This window comes from Panthera leo, chromosome D3, assembly GCF_018350215.1.
Source record: "Panthera leo isolate Ple1 chromosome D3, P.leo_Ple1_pat1.1, whole genome shotgun sequence".
Lineage (NCBI taxonomy): Eukaryota > Metazoa > Chordata > Mammalia > Carnivora > Felidae > Panthera > Panthera leo.
Window position 1 is genome coordinate 3,959,166 of NC_056690.1, and position 18,303 is coordinate 3,977,468.

The 18,303-nt window shown below is 55.2% G+C and overlaps 1 protein-coding gene across 1 annotated transcript; it reads left to right on the top strand.

Annotated features, from left to right (window-relative positions):
• The first annotated feature begins 1,323 nt into the window (after positions 1-1,323).
• Positions 1,324-13,932, top strand: LOC122203543 (transmembrane protein 132B-like). Its single transcript, XM_042910482.1, has 3 exons — positions 1,324-1,358; positions 2,729-2,872; positions 13,870-13,932. The coding sequence occupies exons 1-3, from the start codon at positions 1,329-1,331 to the stop codon at positions 13,930-13,932; spliced, it is 237 nt and encodes a 78-aa protein (XP_042766416.1). The 5' UTR covers positions 1,324-1,328.
• The last annotated feature ends 4,371 nt before the right edge of the window (positions 13,933-18,303 follow it).

The window sequence follows — 18,303 nt, forward strand, 5'->3', positions numbered from 1 at the left end:
GATCCAAAGCACTCATATATCCAAGCAATTTCAAAAACCATTGGCTCAGTTGTGATCATGTGACATTCGGCATCACCTACGACTTGTATTACAAGACATTGCTTGTTCATCAAGTTAAAGTCTATTAGAAATGTTTGCTCGTCTTGTAGGACACTCGCAGAACGACCTTCTCGCAATCCAAGGTTTTACTGTATAAGGCACTTGGCCCGGGGCTGGCCGGTCGTTAGTATATATAACACCTGCTGCTTCTACTATTCATGTTGGATGATCTCTTCCCCGTTCTGTGTCTGGGGACAGTGAGGACTGACTGAGAAAGCTAACTGGGGACCCACTTAGTGCCCTCCGGGAACAGTCAAAGCTAGAAGGCGATCACTGAAGCAATTATCCGTTGGGTAGAGTCTGGTGGAGGCGACCGTGTCGTTCGGGGGACCTCGCTGCTGAGCGGCGTTTTGCCCGGCTTCCACCGGCTTCTCTAGTTGACTTTCACTCTTGGGACGAGTGTGGAAGGAGCGTCTTTCCCGGAGTCCCTTTGTGGACCTGCCTGGTGGCTCTTTACTTCATTCCTGGAGCAAACCTTTCATAGCATCTGCGGCAGTAGCTGCACGGATGCAGCCCTTGTTCATTTTCCGCCAATTCCGTTCCGAGCTCTGTACGTAGAGGGTCTCGCTAAGCCTTCACGAGGTCACCACGCGGTGGGTACCTTTGTTCTCCCCGTGTCCCACATCAGGGAACTGGGGCGCGGGGGGAGGGAAGTGCCTTGTGGCGGACCCGGGAACGGACTGTGACAGCCGTTTGCACGCCCGCACTCCACCGCCAGCTTCACTAGGGACGCCCGCTCTGCCAGCCGCCTCCGCAGGTGGCTTCCCGTGCGACAAGCCTTGGACTTCCTGGCGAGGACGAGCGGGTGCACTCTTCCCCCAGCCTGCCTCCCCCTGCTGAGACCGCGGACAGATGGCCGGTGTGACGGGCGCCACCTGGCTCGCTTGAGGGAGTGGCTGGGAGAACAGCAGAGAAGTAGCCCTGGCCTCGAGGGGTCACTGGACCAGGGTCGGCGGCCGGAGCCTCCGGAGTCCGGTCGTGCGACAGGTGCAGTCAAACCCGCGATGGGTCTTTCACTGGAGTCGGACCTTCTGGGACTTGGGATCCACTGACACGGGGGCCGAGCCAGGCCCAAAGCCAGACCGTCCAGTCCCGGAGCCTGTGCGCCAGACGTCCCCCCACACAGCTTCCCACGCACCAGGTTCCGTCCCCGGTTCCGGGGATGGGACGAGGTCAGAACAGAGGGGGCCGAGACCTTGGGGAGTCTACGGTCTGATGAGTAGTTAGACATGGAAACACAAGCACCAGATGAACACGGGGTGAGCATCGGGGGTGGGTTCCCGCAGGGCAGACCGGGCGCGCCGTCCACACCGTGGCGGGCAGAGGAGCCCCGCTCCCCCCAAGAAGCGGGTGTGGAGGCTGAGACGCGCGGGTGTGGTGAGGGCTCTGCGTGGCTGCGAGCGGGGGTGAGGGTGAGGACTGGGGAGAGGTCTGGGGGGCTCCCGTGGGAGGGCCGGTGGGGGGGCGAGAGAGCCGGAGGCTGGGTCAGGGTCAGATGGCCGCGGGCCGCGAGTGTGGACTTAATCTTAACAACAAACGGCAGGAGGCTTTCCAAGGGTTGCAACCTAGGGGAGAAACGCTGCGAGTTCCGTTTCGATACAAAGGATGCTCTTCAACTGTCGTGGGGGGCGTGGACACGGGAGGTGGGTGGGCAGCCGTGGCGGCTGTCCACGCGGCAGGACAGGGTCTCCGTGGCGGTGGTCGTGGGGGCAGCAAGAATGTGGCAGGCGGGGGGGGGAGAAGTCCCGAAGGTGGCCCCCGCGGGACCCCGGGGATCAGCAGAGGAAGACAGACGTTGCCGAGGTGCCCGCGGATCCCTGGGCTTGGAGGGGACCCTGGTGACCGGGAGGCCTGGGGGAGGAAGGGGGCTGGCGGTCGGCTCCGGAAGGCAGAGGTTGCTTTTCGGCGACCGGTTCTCCCTGTTCTGTGTGTGGTTACTTTCCTCCTCCTCCTCCCCCTCCTCCTCCTCCTCCTTTTTCTTCTTCTTCTTCTTCTTTGTAAAGAATCTTTTTTCTCAATGTTTCTTTTTGAGAGACAGAGAGAGAGAGCGCGTGTGAGCGAGCTAGTGGGGGAGGGGCAGAGAGGGAGAGAGAGGATGCAAAGCGGGCTCTACGCTGACAGCACAGAGCCCGATGTGAGGCCGTGAGATCGTGACCCGAGCCAACACTGGCCGCTTAACCGGCTGAACCGCCAGGCGCCCCAGTTCCGGGTCTTCATTTGAAACTACGGCGAGGGCCGCGCTCACGGTCTTGGTGAGCTGGGAGGACAGGCGGCCGCCCACCGAGTGAGCCCGGAGCGGAGATCTGGGGACCGTTGGAGAGCACCCCGTGTGGTGGGGGAGCCCGGCCGCAGGCTGGAGCGAGGGGGCGAGGGGGCTGGTGGCAGGAAGGGTCCCGGGAGGGGTGACCGTGCCCCTGTCCCTGGGGGCGGAGGAGGGAGCGCGGCTGTCGGGCTCCGGGAGCTCAGCCTGGGACGCGCTGTCCCCGGCCTCCCCGAACCGCCGAGCCGCGGGGCCTCCGCACTGGGTCCGGGCAGACGGAGTCTCGATGGCAGGGGGAGGGGGGCGGTGGCAGCGGCCTGCTCACGGGCTCCCCTGTGTGTGACCTGCGCCCTCTGCTCTCCCGCGCAGGACACGGAGGTGCTGAACACGGCCGTCCTCACCGGGAAGGCCGTCTCGGTTCCCGTCAAGGTCGTGGCCGTTCAGGAGGACGGCTCCGTGGTGGACGTGTCCGCGGCTGTGGAGTGCAGGTCGGCGGATGAAGACGTCGTTAAGGTACGAGGGGCCTCTCCGCTGGGCCTCGCGAGGGTCCGGGCCTCCGGGGGGGCCCCTCCCGCTGTCCCAGGGTCCCGTGGGGCCGGCGCCAGGGTGACCACACTGAGGAGTGGGGGGCCTGGCTGGACCTGGAGGGGCCGTGCAGGCGCGCCGCTTCCCTCCCGGAGTGGGGACCCCCGGCATCTCGAGCAGAAATATTTCTCTGTCTCTGTCTCCAAATACCTTCTCAAATCGTGCCAACTCCCCACATCGTACACGATTTCCCAGTGTATTTTCTCTAAGAGATTCACTTTTTATTTATTTATTTATTTTAATTTTTTATTTTTGGGACAGACAGAGACAGAGCATGAACGGGGGAGGGGCAGAGAGAGAGGGAGACACAGAATCCGAAACAGGCTCCAGGCTCCGAGCCATCAGCCCAGAGCCCGACGCGGGGCTCGAACTCACGCGGGGCTCGAACTCACGGACCGCGAGATCGTGACCTGGCTGAAGTCGGACGCTTAACCGACTGCGCCACCCAGGCGCCCCGCGATTCACTTGTTAAACTGGGAGGTCAATTTTAGCCTCACTGCATGACAAGAGAATCTTGACCTTGATGTACTTTTTTTTTTTTTTAACTTGCATTAAATTGGATGACTGGTGACCGCATGTTAGGTGCCACCGAACGTGAGCATCACGTCCCGGCTCACAGTGTGAGGAGTCCGGCGGTGGGGTCTCTCTGCCGGTCCCATCGTTCGAGACCACACGTTCAGCCAGGCACCGGCCCCGCCGATTCCTTGCGGAGCTCTCTCCCTGCGTCATCAGATTTAGAATTCCTGCCTACCTTGGGCACACTGGTTGGCGATTTCCTTTGCTGCAGACGCTTCATGGAGAAAAGACTCAAAGCCTCAGAAGGTCTTTTCTCTCCTAAGTCGCTAAGGGCACCCCCAGGGCCCATTCATCTTAGAGAAAACCATAATGCTGAGCATGCCGTCTTTCCTGACATTCCACTGGCTCCGCTTAGAGGTTGAAGGAAACTGGGGCTCAGGCTTAAGGACCTCACGCGCAGTGTGTTTTCTGGCAGCAGAGAGAACGGGTCTGGGAGGGGCTGATTGTACACGAGCCTTTGATGGAGCCTGTGCCTTAAGTCAGAGATGCCTTGGGTAAAGAAGCAATGAGATTTGTGTAAGGCATATTTACAAACAAACCCTGCAGAACCCAATTTGGGGGCGGCCCAGTCCTGGTGTTGGAACATGACTTCTCCCTGGAGACAGGAGAGAGTGTTGCTCAAAGCCTGTGCCCACAGCCCTGCCCCCCCCCCCCCCCCCCCCCCGGGCACGTTTGATCTGACCAACCGAAGCCTTGGATATTCAGAGTCTAGAAAACTCCGCACCACCAGCCGTCTGTTCCAGAACGGCAACGACAAAAGGGCTGATGATTCATTTCCCTCTGTCGCCTTTGACAATCCACATTGCTTATCACTCCCATGGCATTTGCACTGAAGGGTGACAGAAATCGCAGAGTTTGGAGACAGGCTGTACCAGTGTCCTAAGGCTGCCAGGGCCCAAGCAAACGGCTCACCTGTGCAGCGCCCCAAACCTGTGCCCCCTCCCGAGGGCCTCCCCAGGATGGGGTCCCCAGGCTCCTGCCCCGTACGACTCCACCCTCCGGAGGCCAAGGCCAAGCCCCTGGACGGCTGGGCTCCAATTCCTGCACTGTGGTCACGGGAGCGTGTCCAACAGACCCTCTGTCCCGACTTGACAGACAAACCACTTGGGAAAACGGGAGTGATGTGCTCCGTGGCCACTCCCGCAGCTGCGTGGAGACGGGACTTTCTTTGCAGAAAAGTACAGCCTGATCTTCAGAGGAACATACTGAAGTCACCAAAGTCAGCTGCCTCATCCCCTCCGTGGGCTGTGCCAGCTTCTGTTTCAAACCTTTGGGCCCGTAGCAACCAAGAAGGTTTAATTAATTAGCGGTATGGCATTTTCCAGGCCGTGATGCCAGTCCTGGGGATGCGTTTCGCCACTACCTCTAGGGGACTGGCCGTGTCCAAAGAGTTGTGCTGTCCTCCCGCCAACGGAGTGTGTTCCAGGGGCCTCTGTAAAAGCAGACGCTTTTCAGCACCATGCGGAGAAGTCGCCCCCGCCTCCGCTGGTCCGTGGTATTTTCAGTCCTCTGCAAGTGCAGGGAAGGCCGGGGATTCCCAGGGAACAGTCTTGTGGGGATTGCCAGGGTCTCCTAGAAATTCTGCAACAGAAGATTGCCCATGGGGCAAACTCTGTGCAGTGAGGTTTCAGCTGCAGGGAGAAAGCGTGCATTTGGGAAAAGGTCCACTGCGATACCCTGAAAGCAAACTTGACTTTTGATCTCAGACCTGGGACCGAGGTGGGGTGTGTGGGGCACTGGGGGCCGTCGCGGCATCTGGAATCTGGAAGAAGGCAGTGATGTTCAGACGCTGGAAACTTGACCTAATCTAACAGGGTGAAGAAAAGTCCTACTTTTGTGTTTATTGATTGATTGATTGATTTTCATGTTTTATTTTATTTTTGAGAGAGAGAGAGAGAGAGAGAGAGAGCGCCCCAGCAGGGGAGGGGCAGAGAGAGAGGGAGACACAGAATCCGAAGCAGGCTCCAGGCTCCGAGCCATCAGCACAGAGCCCGACGCAGGGCTCGAACCCACGAACCGTGAGATCATGACCTGAGCCGAAGTCGGACGCTCAGCCGACCGAGCCACTCACTAGCACAGACTTTGGGAGACACAGCTTAACAGCAACGTCAGTGTGAAAAAGCCTTGACATTTTTCCGAGTGGTGATGAGACCCAGTGAGTCAACTGTTTGAGGAGATTGTTGTGAAGGCAGACTTGATCTTCGTGGGCATTAATCAGTGCATGACCCCGGGTTAGAGGTCACACACGTGGTGACCACAGGCCAGGTCTAACCCAGAGAGGGTGCGTGTGTGTGTGTTCGGCAATTTTAAAATGGAATCAACTACCACCGTGTCAAAACTGCCCTTTTCACCTTGAAATCTGGATTCCCAGCTCCTCTTGAGCAACGACGCGTTTGGGCCACCCTGGGTCCTTACTTCTGCCCGTCAGCGTCCTCTGGGGCTGCTGGGGTCCAAGCCATGTGTAGACAGATGCAGGCCCCACCCTCCCCCTCCCCCCTCTCGTTCCCCCACGGAGGCTTGTGGGGCATTTGTCATTTCTCATCGCCCTCTTGCTGCTGGTTTTCTGAAAGCACATTTCGGGGGAAAGTGAGGTATTTCTCGTGCCCTGGATTCTATAAAAAGTCAGCCACAAATGCTGATCTCACTCAGTCACCCTGACCGGAATCTTGTGTCTTTCTAGGCGGGGGGGGCAGCACTGGATGCTGGACTGTATTCTGCTCAAGGGTGTTGGGGGGGGAGGTACCTGGTGTCGGTGACAGAGGGGTGGTCGGAGCCCGTGTGAGCGTGGGGCCTGGTGAGAAGGAAAGGGACAGGGGTGGGGTGAAGAGGGACACAGGACAGCTCTCTCTAAGCCTTCCAGGGGCCACCGTTCGGGAGACAGAGTACATCTGTGCCATTTAAGTCCCCAGAGTGGAAATCAAAAGGAAGCCGTTCTAGCTCAGTCGAAAGACAAAGAACTCAGAGGCAGGGAATCCTCTGGTCAAGATTTCGGTCCGACGATGTCCGCTCAAATCCCGACTCCACCTTCCTCTCTACTTGACCTTGGACAAACTGCTTAACATCTCTGAGCCCAGCGTCCTGACCCATACAATGAGATGATAATTGTATAGTGGAAAGATTTGTTCTAATACCAGAAGGTAAGGCAAACTTGCCGATAATCAAGGTAATCCCTGAAAATCCTTTCAAGGACACCTTGGCTTTTAGAAGGCTCCCCCCCCGTAAAACAGTTGGTGTGTTTGTTTATTTTTCTCCTTAATTTCTTGCATCTGGGGCGTGGGCAAATTTCCTGCGGCAATGTATGGCCAGGGTTAGATTTGCAGGTGGTGTCGATAGAATCACAAATAAATAAGATCAGGGAGAAGCTGAAAATATGTCCAAGTTTTCTCTCTCTGTCATATTCTTTTCTCCTCTGTATCTTCTGATGGAAGTGTTATGAAGGAAATCTACACTAATGCTGAGCATAGATACTTGGATTATTATTAAACGGTTAAAATGGTGTATGAAACCATTCCAGGGAGGGATCTGGGGGGAAGGTAAAATAAAATAATGTTAATAAAGGGGTCACACAGTGCTGGAGGTGCATTATTTCAGCAAACATTGTATCTATATTTATATGGCATCGACATCTGTATCTTTTTTTTTTTTTTTTCGTTTTTTTTTTTTTATTTTTTTTTATTTTTGGGACAGAGAGAGACAGAGCATGAACGGGGGAGGGGCAGAGAGAGAGGGAGACACAGAATCGGAAACAGGCTCCAGGCTCTGAGCCATCAGCCCAGAGCCCGACACGGGGCTCGAACTCACGGACCGCGAGATCGTGACCTGGCTGAAGTCGGACGCTTAACCGACTGCGCCACCCAGGCGCCCCGACATCTGTATCTTTATATCTAAACAGCTGAACCTGTAGTTGACCGAAGGACCCTTTACTCATGATGTGTCCCATGTGCCAGCCCAGGGTCTGGTACACATATGGTCCCCAAGGAATATTGGTTGAACGTGTGAGTGAAGAAATGAGACAGTGATTCAGAGATGGAGAAAGCTGTTTCAAGGATGCCATCCAGTTTGTCGGACTGTCGCGAGTGAACGTCTTGTCAGGGAAACTCCTCAAAGAGATGTGGGCGGGCTTGGGTCAAAGGGATGGACGTTGGGTGCCGCCTTGAACTTGAGTCCTTAGTTCCAATGGTTGGAGGCCTTCTTCCGTTCATGTGGCATGCTGTTATTCTAGGAGCCCTTGCTATGCGTGCGCAACGTGGAGGGAAACGTACAGAGCCTTGGAACACGCCAAGATGCACCAGAAGCAGCTTCCATGAGTAGGCGCTTACGTGGTGGTTAATGCGTATTAGTGGCCAACATTCACGGGTCCCTCGTGGGACAGGTACTCTTTCAAGAAAGCACATCCCGAGTGCTGACGTGTTTAATCCTCACAGCAAGCCCTCAGCGTACGTAATACTACCACTCACGCCGTGTAGACACGGTAATGGAGGCACAGAGGGGTTAGATGTCTCCCTGAAGGTCACCCGGCTGGGGAGTGTGACAGCCGGACTTCCGGTGTAACTGGCTGACACCAGGGCCTGGGGGAGGTTCTTACGAGCTGGTAGCGAAAGGCCACGCCTACCGCTCACCCATCAGAGAAATCAGCCCCCCCGCGCACTTTTCCAAACGGTAAAAGTACCGTACCCCCGGGAAGACACCTTCTGCGATTTTAGTCAAGTGTCTTTGGAAGTCTTCACGGGACGGAAAATCGTGTGACAGGGTGTGGCTATGTATTGTCATCTTTGAGCGTCTGTCTTCCTAGTCAGCTCATGCTCGTGCACTTGTGGTCTTAATTTGATGAATGACTGTGCTGCTGGTCCCTTAACTGAGGTCCCCTGAACCCCCTTCGTCGGCCGGTGCGCCAGGCCGAGTGTCTTCAGCTGGATGTGATCCGTGGCAACCACACAGAGCCCCGTGGCACCCCTGGGGTAAACCATCAGCTTTGAGATATCCGCTGCGTTTCCAGGGTTAACGTTCGGCAGCTCCGAGAGGGCTCTGTGGCCAAGTTTTCGTCAAGTTTGAGTCTTCCAAGGTGTAACAGAAGGAACATATTTCTTAGAATCAATCAATGCTCTCGAGAGACGGGATCGAACTGGCATCTTTGAGCTAAGAATACCATCCTTCAGATGGATGGCGCTTGGACAGGTGTGGTAGCTAGTTGGGTCTGGCAGTGATAACTCGAATTCTCTCATTAGTGATTTTTGGGCATTTTGTTTGCGTGTTTGCAAGTCCCAGAAGCCCGGGTCTCCCTCACTGGAACCCCTGAAGAGAATGTGTTGGCTCACGTCGCTAACAGGGTCCTGGATGACTTCGAGCCAGATTGGACCAGAAACTGACCAGGATTTGGTTTCCCTCTGCCCCCTTGGTTCCGATACCCTCTGTCTTGCGTGTATTCTTAGATGGACTCCTCCTGTACGCATCTCCCAGCCGCTCGGGGGTTTCTGCCCCTTCATATTCGAGCCAGAAAAATGAAGCTTCTCTTCTCTAACTCTGTCAACAAGAGTCCCAAGCTTGAGTGGAACTGGGTCTAGTGTCCGCTCTTGATCCAGTGGCTCTGAGGCTGGATATGAGCCTCGGTCTTGCCTGGGTCGTGTATCGACCTCTGGGCTGGGGACGGGACGAATTTAACCTGAAATACGTGGTGGACGAATTGGGGAGCAGGGCGGTGCAGATCCACAGGGACATTTCCAGCTCCCCGTATGCCAAAAACACCTGACCCCACGCGGGTCCCCGGATAGGCTGAGTTCCTGCACGTTTTCTCCCTGTGCTGCTGCTGTTCCCTGTGCCTGGCACCTGCTCCCCAAGCCCTGCACCTGTGGGCATCCCGGTGTCCTCTGGGGGCCCCGACTCGGTGCGGCCACCTCCTTTCTGCCGTCGTGTGCCCCCTCGGGTCCTCACCTCTATGTGTCCCTGCGTGCATATACGGATTCGGGACTCTGCACGCTGTACGTCCTCGTGCATGTCGAGGGCAGGGTCTGTGTCCCACGGGTGTCCCTGTCCCCAGGGTCCATCAGAGTGAACAGCCACAGCAGCACACGTCTTAGGCACACACGACACCAGGCCAGACTCCGCTCTGCTGGTTTCAGAGAAGGCACAGAGTCCGGCCCGCACGACCCCACGCGGTGGGTGTGGGCGTCACCGATCTTACAGCTCGAAACCGAGGAGCTGTGCTCGGTGGGTTTTGACCAAACATCAGCCCGCCGCGTGTCCAAATTCATCGCACCAAAACGTGGACAGACATTTCTTCCCGTTTCTTCACTCGTCTGTAGACAGACTTAAAGACGGATGTGTCTGGAAGTCCAAACCTTTGGGTAAGAGTTTTGATTTTTAAGTGTTGGGAAGTCATTCCGTTGAAAGAGCTCCGTAAGCACGTCTTGCCGGGGGCTGTCAGTCTGGCCCTCCCGCCCCCGGGACAGCAGGTAAATGAGAGGAAGATGCCCCCCAACCCCAGGTCGCGGGTGGGGGTGGGATGGGGGACGCTGTCAGGACCCCCCAGGTGCCGACGAGGCGGTGGGCTCAGAACAGTCTCTGCTCTGACTTCTCCTGAAAGGGTCCTTGTCGGCTCTGGGCTGCAATGGGCTCCCAAGAAGCTCTCAGACTGATCCGAATTTTATTTAGCAGGAGACACAGAGAAATCCAAAGGAGGCTTAAGGCGATGTCTCTCTCTCTCAGCGATGCTTGGCAAAAATTCCTACCGAGAACACTGTTATTCTATTTCTGGGCATGAATTTCCTTCCTTTGCCCACCACCAGGAGCCAGGCGGCTAAGAATAAGTTGTCAGGCAGCTTGGATGTTACTGCCTTATTCTGTCCATCTTGGGTCCAAGGTCCGGGGCTCCTGGAGACATATTTGCTGTGCGTTCAGTGGGAGGGGAAGGGACCCTCGTCGATGGTGTGGGGCTCCGTTCACAATGTAAACTCCCGCCGTGCAGCTTTGATGGTGGGCAGAGCGTATGGGTTCTGTTGATCACACGCAACCAGAAGCAAAATGAAGACTGAAGCCGTCAGCCCTGGCACGGCGAGCCAGTGTGGTGGACGCCCACCCAGTGCCTCCATCCAGAGAATCTGCTCCCGCCTCTTGCCGTCGAACCAGGGGGCACCGGAGCTAGGACATGAGCCTCGTCTTTGCTTATCCAGAGCCCTTCCGGGAGGCACCGTGGCCTTGCTCAGTGAAGGAAGAGACGCCTTCCCGCTGACGGGGACCTGAGACCACACAGCCCTGGGAGTCTTCCCAGCAGGGCACGGCCTCTGGTGAGCAGGAAAGATCCCGACCTTGACTTGCAGCTGGCCGACTCCTCTGGCCACCCCTCTCTCTGCGGGACTGCAGGCTGGGGCTCCAGCTGAAAGTGGGGTCCCGGTGCCCCGGGGGGAACAGGCGATGACTTGCCCAAGGTCACGCGGCCGGGAAGGAGTGGTTGAACCAAGAGCCACCCCCGGGGCTTTGTGAAGCCACGCCCCTTGGCTTCCTTCTGGTGCCCTTGGGCTGGCAAATCGGCCCTTCTTCCTTCACACCCGTGCATCAGTGTGGATACCAGACGTTTCTAACAGATGAGGAAGAATTGGCCGCTGAGTCGTCTCAGCTGCAGGAGACACAGAGATGCTTCTCCGCCGACCTCCGCGTGGCACAGGCGAGCACACGACCGGAGAAGCAGCTACCCACTGGGGTCACACAGCAGTTCAGGACATAACCGGAATCAGAACTCAAGCCTGCTGCCTCCTAGCCCGTGGCTCTTGGGGGGCATCTACTGAGGACTTTGGCTTTGCTTTTTCTTTCCGGCCGGAAGCCAGCCACAACCTCTCAAGCTGGCAGGCCCGTCTTTATCTGAATGCTCTGCTCGCCAAGGCCTTTTTGCCAGATGGATTTAAATGGGGCTGCATTCCCTGGCATGGGAAGAGACGCAACCTAAACAGACATACGTTAGGTCTCTGGGTAAACTCTTACGGGTGCGAAGGGTTCCTGAGATTTAAAAATTTAAGAGTCACGTGTGCAAACCAAAGAAGCTTTTCAGCCAAGCACAGACTGGCCCCAACGGCCGCCCCGTGTGCAGATGCAGTGATAGAGGGCTAGAAATCACATGGGAGCAGTAATACGCGGCAATCGTAGTGTTAATAATGGTAAACAGATGTTAGCTGAGGATTTACTACGTGCCCGACCGGTAGACCACCTGCAGGATTTCGTGTAAGTCTTGTCCGTTTCTAGGCTCGTCCGTCAGCCGTGCTCTGGTGAGACCATCAGTCTTGTTAGCCCACAACCCAGTACTGATGACCAGGCCGTTGTTGCTCGTGTCGTTATCATTCTAACACAGTCACTACTGGAAACATCTGTTGTTGAACATGGCACTGTGCGCAGGGCCTCGCTTGATCGGTTTCTATTAATTGCATCCATAAATTAAGTGTTAAAGGGGACGTAGAAGCCGAGAGGAACACGGCGGGAGTGGGGGATGGGGCGCCAGCCGGGGCCCTGGTCAGTGGTGGGAACCTAGTCCGCATTCCCCTTGGCCACCCGCTCCCCTTCATGGGCCTTTTCCTCTCGGCTCTGAGACTGACAAAGACCATGGGAGCCGATGATCCCTGGGGCATCCAGGGAGGAACAGGTCCCAGGGGGCCGTGGAGATGTTTAGCTCTCCACTAAGCGCTGTGCCCTGAGCCTCGCGGGGAAGGAGCTCCCTCGTCCTGAGCTCCGTGCGCCCAGTTCGTCCTCAGGACGCCCTCAGGGACAGTCACCTCCAAGGGGTCGGCCACAGACATCTCCTTCCTGTCTGTCAAGGCCGAGGACAGAGCTCCTCTCCCCGGGTGATGCCAACCTCTGCCGACACAGGGGGGACTGAGGACAGGACCCCTGGCTCCCAGGCTGCCCTCCACCTAAGTCCTAGCCCCAGCCCTCCTCCTCCATCGTCTGCGGAAGTCACTGCCATCAGGGCCCCACGGTGAGCGACCTTTGCAGCTGATTTCCGGAAGAGAGACCTCAGCACAGAGCAGAGCAGGTGGCCATGCGCAAAAGTAAAGCATCCCCCTGGGACCCCATGTTTATGTCGTGGCCCGAAATTATACACGGAGCCTCCGTAGACTGTGGCAGAAGGAGAGCTTGGGGACGTTCAACCAGCAGCACCCGTGACTCTGACCCGGTGACTAACTGGGTCCCGGGACCTGCACATTCACTTTAGTGCCACCTTTCCAGGAGGGGTTTCTCTTGGCTGATGTATCTTGTTGGCTGAGTTGTAGGGTGATAACCCTGGGGCAGACGGGTGCAGATGCCCAGCCTGATGGCCCCATCATCTGTCCTCGTGGATAAAACAATGATTCAGGTTTTGCTAATTATTTTAAGCTTGCTTATTTATTTTTGAGAGAGAGAGAGAGAGAGAGAGAGAGAGCATGAGCAGGGGAGGGGCAGAGAGAGAGGGAGACACAGAATCCCAAGCAGGCTCCAGGCTCCGAGCTGTCAGCACAGAGCCCGACGCGGGGCCCGAACTCGGGAACTGTGAGATCGTGACCTGAGCCGAAGCCGGACAGCTTAGCTGACTGAGCCACCCAGCCGCCCTGAAATTGGAAACTTTAATGGAAGGGGTTTCAATATAAAAATTCTAAAAATATGAAATGTATTGAATTAACGTTCAACTGTAATCTAATATAAACAGTGAAGATCTGTGTGTATGTCCCAGCCTTATCTAGTGTCCAACTCCTATATCATCTGTTATCAGTTATGGGTCCGGATTATTCCAGACCTTCATCTGGGCGTTTCTGCACACGTACGGGCCCGCAGAAAATGCAGATGATTGCTGTGTGTCCGTTCGCCTTGTGTTTGTTTCGGACGGAGAGGGAGTCAGTCTGCATTGTTCTCCACCAGGCTCCTCGGTGCAATGTTGGGGATGGAATCGACATCCTCATTAGCAGCTAATTGTTCCCCTGGGTTCATTACCTTTCCAGCTCTGCCTTCCTTCCCTGAGTCTCACCCCAGGGGAGGAGGTGGGGGAGGGCTTCTCTCTGCAGAGGGGGGTGGACTCCCTGAGCTAAGGAGAGCCTGCGCTTTCTCCCTCCAGGCCATCACCTTCACCCTCACCCATCGGCCCTCCACCCCCCACCCCTGCAAAGAGGCTGCGGACGGACCAAATGATCCGGGAGGCCCTGGGTGGGCGGGCCAAGACCACAGAGCCTTCCTCCCATCACGGAGAAGGTTCCAGGGGAAAAAGCCCACGAAAACGCACCTACACACAGAACGCTCGATTTCCCTCTGGGGGAGGGCGAGGCTGTCCTAGGACTGAGACTCGGTAAGAAGGACGCAGCGATTCCCGGTGTTTCCTTCCCTGTCGTTGGCTTGAACAGATTGCCGTTGCGACTTCGTGTACCAGATTGCGATCGGAACTACAAAGGCGCTTTAAAATCTGACTCCTGCCCGCTGCTGAGCGGCACGACGTCTGATTCTGTGCACCTGCAGCCGTCAAGTCAAGGCTGGTTTTGCCAAAGACTGTGAATCAATTTTAAGCTTTGAAAGAAAAAAAAAAGTGAAACAGAAGGTATTTGAGGTAAAGAGTGAATCAAAGAATCCTAAGGAAAGTCTTAGATCCTCGGATTTTAAGGCAAAAAACCTGAGCGGCCCGTGGTGTCCAGTGGGACCCTGGAGGGAGCGGAGGTGCTGCTACGACAATCGTCCCCCGTCCCCCGCCTCAACGCACCGTCACCGGGCAGGTGTCCCAGCAAAGAGGACTCAGGCAGGGTGTGGGCGTGGGGAGGGTGTCTCTGGGTAGAAAAGAAGCAGATTGGGGGGGGTGGGGACACTCGGGGAAGCTGACCACCGGTGGGGTAGGGCATCTTTTCTTGTGGGGCTGTGAGAGGGACCATCCAGACCCCCTCACTGATGGCAGGAATGACTCCCCTGGATGCTCCACAAGAGTCTCCTGCAGAAACGGTGCCTGGATGGAGAGAGCCGCTGTCCCAAGGCCACTCACCCTCCTGGGGACGCCTGGCAGGTGTCCTTGCCACACAGCAGCCTCCTGCCTCTTCCAGAATCTTCTGCCCTCCCTCGCTTTCTGCAGAGGTCTGTCCCCCATGGCACCTCCGGGGAAGCTCCCTGTAGACCCATCTCCCCTCTGAGAGCCAGCCCCACGAGACCCCGCCCGTAACAGGTGCACCCTCTTTTCTTCAAGCAAAGCTCTTGTCCTGTTCTAACTTTCTCTTTTCTTTCGGTTTCTCTCCTATTTGAGAAAAATACCCGACAGGTAGAGCCCAGCATTCTTGGGGGATGGAATATCGATCATCGATTCCTGCCCATATTACTGGTGCAGGCTTGATTCAGTTAGGAGGTTTGGGGAATGCAGTAGAAAAAAAAAAAAAAACCCTTCTGAATCCTTTCTTAAGAAAAGCACTTAATAGTCCTGGTAAGTGCACAGGGCTGTCCCAGAGCAGCCCTGGGACGTGTCCTGGTGGCAGTTCCCAGAGCTGCTTCAACGCCTATGTGGTTCTCACAGTGGGGACTTCCTGAGCTCTGTCCTACCACGTGGTCCCCATCCCCCAGGAGGAAATCCTGCTGAACTCTTGGCCTCCATGCCCCACACGCTGCACCGTGAAAGCTGTCTTTCCTCTCCCACCCCACAGGAAGCATCCAGGGGGCTTCTCCAGCTGACCTGGCTTTGGTCACACGAATGCCCCCTAGGCTCGTGTCTGCGCCCTAACCAATCACGCAGGCGAGGGCGGGTGATGAACGGGGGCAGGGGCAGGGCTCCTACACCCTGTTGTCCCAGTCCTTGCAGGATGGCGCCCTATGTGAGCGAGGAGGGGGCGCCTCGGGCTTCAGGGAGCTTTGAAAGGGCCATCCTTTCCGGAGCATTTTGGATCAAGTTCTCTTTAGAGCTTCGGACAGTTTGCAAATAACCTCCTGCCAGATTTCATCCATACATTCCGAGCTCAGATGAACAAATTCTACATCCAATCAAGTCAGCGGATTCTGCCCTCATTGTCACCCCACGCCTTCGCTAGAAAGGTCCCAGTTCGTGGTAATGTTGGAATGCTCTCGGCTATTTTAGTCCCGTATTGCCCGCGGCAAGGCCATTTGCTTTCATTGAAGGTGAAGAGAGAAAATCAAGGTGTATAGGATGGTCTGATGAAGGTCTTCTCCAGCGATTCGGAATGAGGGAGCCAGGACCCAGGTTCCTTTCTGATCAGGAGAAGTGCTCGGGTCCGCTCTGTGCCTGACCCCTGCTGCTGGACCTCCGGTGCTGAACTGTCCAGCAAAGTCCTGAAAAGTTCAGTCGCACGGTATCATCGAAGGTACTTCATCACTGGTTTCCCTAACCTTTGAATTGCCATTCCCTAACCTTTGAATTGGCAAGGCGAGTGGCTGGTACCTAGAATTTAATTAGGTCATCAGATTTATCAGATGACTTCACCTGAAATAATTTCCTGGATGGCCATGGCCATCTACTGTATATGGAATGGACTGGCACACATTTGGGCAGCAATTTCTTATCGATCTTATCTATCTGTCTATCTTTTTGAGAGAAACAGCATGAGTGGGAGAAGGGCAGAGAGAGAGGGAGACAGAGAATCCAAGGCAGGCTCTGCACTGTCAGCGCAAAGCCCAAGGTGGGGCTCAGACCCATGAATCGTGAGATCATGACCTGAGCCGAAGTTGGATGCTTAACCGACTGAGCCACCCAGGTGCCCCACATCTCTCTCTCTCTCTTTTTTTTTAAACTCTACACCCTACACGGGGCTCAAACTCACAACCGCAAGATCAAGAGTCACATGCTCTACTGACTGAGCCACCCAGGCACCCCTTGAAAGAAGTTCCTGATCCTAATCTGTCCAGGAGAAATAACTTGCATATTTGGGGAAGTCTCCTGGTCAAGGCTGTCATGCACAGCTGTTCAGGTTGTTCACTGAATAAGTACACACGGTTGAGGAAGTAAATGGAGACTAAACTTTAGCACTCTCTCTGTGTGGTAAATTAAAGGTGACCATCAATTCCTTGGCATGTCTTTCTCCGAGAGGTAGAGTCTATGTCTCCTTCCCCTGAATGTTGGCAAATTCTGTACTTGCTGGACAAATAGAATTTACTAGCAATGAAGCCATACTAGCTTTTAGGATCAGGTGTTAGGAGACTGGTTTCTTCCACTTCTGCTCACTCAGAACACTTGATCTTGGAACACCATGTTATGGGGAATACCTAGCAGCCTAAGTAGGTCCGATGTTGACAGTTCTGTCTAGTGGGCGTTTGTTTTTACAACCACATTATGGATCCAAGCAGAATTACTCTGTCACAGTGGGTGCGCGCTGGCCGTCGGGAGATTTGTGGGATGCAAATGTCTTCATCATGTGGGACGCCAGGTCATGCAGGGGTCCCTGTGAATGTCTGGAACCTCATCTACCCTTTTTATCCACCCCAGGGTGAAAAAATAAAATAAAAGGATTTACCCTGGGGTGAGACAGGACTCTGACACCAGCAGAAATTTCACTTCCTGAGTCTCCAGATAGAGGTTTAGCTGCACATTAGATAGATTGATGATAGATGGCAGGAAGGATGAGAGAGAAATAGAATACACGTGGACGGATGGATGGATGGAAATCACACAGACACTCAATCTTTGGAGAAATTTTGCCTCTAAAGATAAACCCGTCGCGTGTACAAAATTGAAGACTTGCACATTTGTTGGGTGTCTCTCAGCTTGAAACTTACAGGAGAGCCACTTCGGGGAGGTGACGATTCAGGCGCGATCTTGTACATTTATCTCAAACAGCTCATACCTTCAAAGCCCTTTTAGATGCAGTGTCTTATTTGCTAGAACATTAAGGGTATTTAATTTCTCGAGATGACTCCTTAGTGGAAGGCGGCACCATCACAGATGCTTTTATTAGTCACGGTGGCCTTCCGACTTTACTACCCGGTTGTCGCCGTGGGGAAGAAGGCAGCAGAGGTGCGATGACCCTGTTTTCAGCTGCGGGAAGTAGGGCTCAGAGGGCGATTTGCCCGGGTCAGAGTCTAGCAAGGACTGAAGCTGTGTCCCGGGCCCCGGTCAACAGCTCCTTCCTGCGCCCGGTGCCATGTCCACACAGATTCCCCTCCTTACACCACAAGGACGTGGTGGCTGAGGATTGTCATATTTCTTGTTCCATCTTCTGTCTTCCGAGCTGACTACACATCTTTCTGTACTGGGTGTTGTGGAGGAGAAGGGGCGGGGAGAGCGTCATATATTCTTCAGAGGGAGACCGTGAGGTTCGGGCTGTTAGACTGTTAGACCCCCACCCTCCCCCACCCCACACAACCCCGGATGAGGCAGGTTGTGATGATCGTGGCCAGCACGCTGACGGGGATCAGAATGCAATCGGAACGTGAGCTCAGCGATTTAAAATACAGCCCGCGATGTAAAACATGAACTATAAACCCTCAAGCTACATTGAATAGGAAAATCTGAAGCCCGAGCTGGCAATGGGTCAAAGGAGGCAAATTCAATAGTAATTTTAAAAAAGACAAATCCAAGCAATGACCAGATACCCCTTTATGCTAACAAGATTGTCGATAACATACATGTAAAAATGCATTCCAGATCTCTCCGTGGGAAGTGAAAATGTCAGGAAAGAATTGGGACAATCTGTGTGTTTATAATCGAGGGTGCCTTGGGGCGCCTGGGTGGCTCAGGTGGTTGGACACCCAACTTTGTCTCAGGTCATGATCTCGCAGTCCATGGTTTGAGCTCTGCATCGGGCTCTGTGCTGATAGCTCAGAGCCTGGAATCTGCTTTGAATTCTGCGTCTCCCTCTCTC